The sequence below is a fragment of the Penaeus chinensis genome, chromosome 7 (assembly GCF_019202785.1).
Source record: "Penaeus chinensis breed Huanghai No. 1 chromosome 7, ASM1920278v2, whole genome shotgun sequence".
Classification (NCBI taxonomy): domain Eukaryota; kingdom Metazoa; phylum Arthropoda; class Malacostraca; order Decapoda; family Penaeidae; genus Penaeus; species Penaeus chinensis.
Window position 1 is genome coordinate 34,322,286 of NC_061825.1, and position 2,500 is coordinate 34,324,785.

The window sequence follows — 2,500 nt, forward strand, 5'->3', positions numbered from 1 at the left end:
GTTAAACTGTTTTTTATATAAGTTGCCACCAAAGATTATGAATATCATTGAAAAACTTTTTTCAATTTGTTCACAGATTAATTCAGTTCAAATTTTGCATGTAGTGTCTGTCAAAGCAAGCTTCAAATAACAATTATGTTACCTAAATAATGTTAGTGATGGTCAAAAAATGTGTAAAACATGCCTTAGTCTATCATTAAATATGTTTCTTTAATCCCATCTCAAATGCCCAAATAATACGTTAGGATGATTTCAAAGCTCGATGCATGACACAACTTCTGTGAGTGAGTGAGTGAGTGAGTGAGTGAGTGAGTGAGTGAGTGAGTGAGTGAGTGAGTGAGTGAGTGAGTGAGTGAGTGAGTGAGTGAGTGAGTGAGTGAGTGAGTGAGTGAGTGAGATAGAGAGAGAGAGAATGAATGTCCCCAAATACCCACTTCTCCCCCCCCCCCCCCCCCTTAGCTCACCATAGCCCCATTCCTCTGTCTCAGATGGAAGTCCAGCCAGCTGATGTTAAGGAGGTCCTTAATGGTTCCCTGTCCCTCATTCCACTTCCACGACTGCACCTTCTCCCACGGAGTCACCGCATCTCTCACTGGCCAGCACTCGCAGTATCTGAGGCACGTATGTTAATATTTGTGTATGACTATCATGGTATGTATTTGGGATAGATTGTGTAAAATCATAAGTCAAGTCAATATGTAGCAGAGAGAATCCAAGCAAGTGCATGAGAGAGAGAGAGAGAGAGAGAGAGAGAGAGAGAGAGAGAGAGAGAGAGAGAGAGAGAGAGAGAGAGAGAGAGAGAGAGAGAGAGAGAGAGAGGGAAGGGGAGGAGAGAGGGAGAGGGGAGAGGAGAGGGGGATAGAGAGGGAGAGGGGGGTAGAGAGGGAGAGGGGGGGAGAGGGAGAGGGGGGAGAGGGAGAGGGGGGAGAGGGGGAAGAGGAGGGAGAGGAGGGAGAGGGAGAGGGGGGAGAGGGAGAGGGGGGGAGGGAGAGGGGGGGGGAGGGAGGGGGGGGGAGGGAGAGAGGGGAGGGACAGAGGGAGAGGGGGGGACAAAGGGAGAGGGGGGGACAAAGGGAGAGAGGGGATAGAGGGGAAGGGGGGAGGGGAGGAGAGAGGGAGAGAAGGAGAGGGGGGGGGTGAGATGGAGAGGGGGAGAGGGGGAGAGAGGGAGAGACAGAGAGGGAGAGGGAGAGAGGGGAGAGACAGAGAGGGGGACAGGGGGAGAGAGGGAAAGCGAGAGAGGGGAGGGACAGAGGGAGAGGAGGGGACAAAGGGAAAGAGGGGAGAGGGGGAGAGGGGGGAGGGAGGGGGAGGGAGAGGGGGAGGGAGAGGGAGAGGGAGAGAGGGAGAGAGGGGAAAGAGAGAGAGGAGAGAGAGAGAGAGAGAGAGAGAGAGAGAGAGAGAGAGAGAGAGAGAGAGAGAGGGAGGAGGGAGGGAGGGAGGGAGGGAGGGAGGGAGGGAGGGAGGGAGGGAGGGAGGGAGGGAGGGAGGGAGGGAGGGAGGGAGGGAGGGAGGGAGAGGGAGGGAGAGGGAGGGAGGGGGAGGGAGGGAGGGAGAGGGAGTGAGTGAGTGAGTGAGTGAGTGAGTGAGTGAGTGAGTGAGTGAGTGAGTGAGTGAGTGAGTGAGTGAGTGAGTGAGTGAGTGAGTGAGTGAGAGTGCATGAGGGATGGAGGGATGGAGGAAGTGTACTTGAGTGTGTGTGTGCATGCTTGTTAGAGAAACATTCCATGCACATAGGCAAATCAGGAAATAATAACAGTTACATAAATAAAAAAACATGTAAATCAATAAAAGACTAGAGAACCCACCTAACAAACTCTCGCAAGAGGAGCTGCAACATGTAGGGGGGGAAGGAGGTATGGCACGTATTCAACAGCTTGTAAGCCTCAAACCCCTTGCCAGCCTCACAAAGAGCTCGTAATTTTGAAATGTCGAGCAGTGGCGTGACGTGTGAAGGGACCTTAAGAGTAATATTAACTTAGGTAACTTTGTTTTATGAAGATTCACATAAGGATATTCATGGTATGTTAACAAATAAACTAAATCCATAAATCTCACAAAGCAATGACAATGAACCCATTTGGCATTTATTAATTCCATGCACTGGTGGGCCCAAACTTACAGATGAATCTAGGTACAATGCTTATGATCACTGAAAGAATAGGGTGCATGTGCCCACAAAGGGTACATAAAGATGAAGCTCTGTTTATTGAACATGCAGCATTCTTTATAACTCTTTGTAATGTGCCATTCCTTACCATATTGCACAATTAGTTTTCAATCATTTCACTGATATTATTGCATCATGAACTTGTCCATGAATCTAGGTACACTTTAACAAATTATTGCTTGGTTTCTCTGCTTCAGTGGTCCTTTCAAATGTGATAATTTAACCCACTGGCACCAGATACATTTCCACTGCAGTATTGTTTTGTAACTTTTGGCTCCACAAATGCTCAGTCACCAAGGAATCAGTAAGGTAGTCCTACATGACCTCATC

General features: G+C 49.0%; 1 protein-coding gene across 2 annotated transcripts in view; it reads right to left on the reverse strand.

Moving 5' to 3' along the window:
• LOC125027644 overlaps nucleotides 1–2,500 on the reverse strand; it is a 26,333-nt gene that overhangs the window by 9,679 nt on the left and 14,154 nt on the right. For both annotated transcript variants that reach the window (XM_047616816.1, XM_047616817.1), the window contains exons 7-8: nucleotides 1,809–1,960; nucleotides 465–612 (exon numbers count right to left, since the gene is read on the reverse strand). In XM_047616816.1, coding sequence (XP_047472772.1) covers nucleotides 465–612; nucleotides 1,809–1,960 — 300 coding nt within the window. The remainder of the gene's footprint in view (nucleotides 1–464; nucleotides 613–1,808; nucleotides 1,961–2,500) is intronic.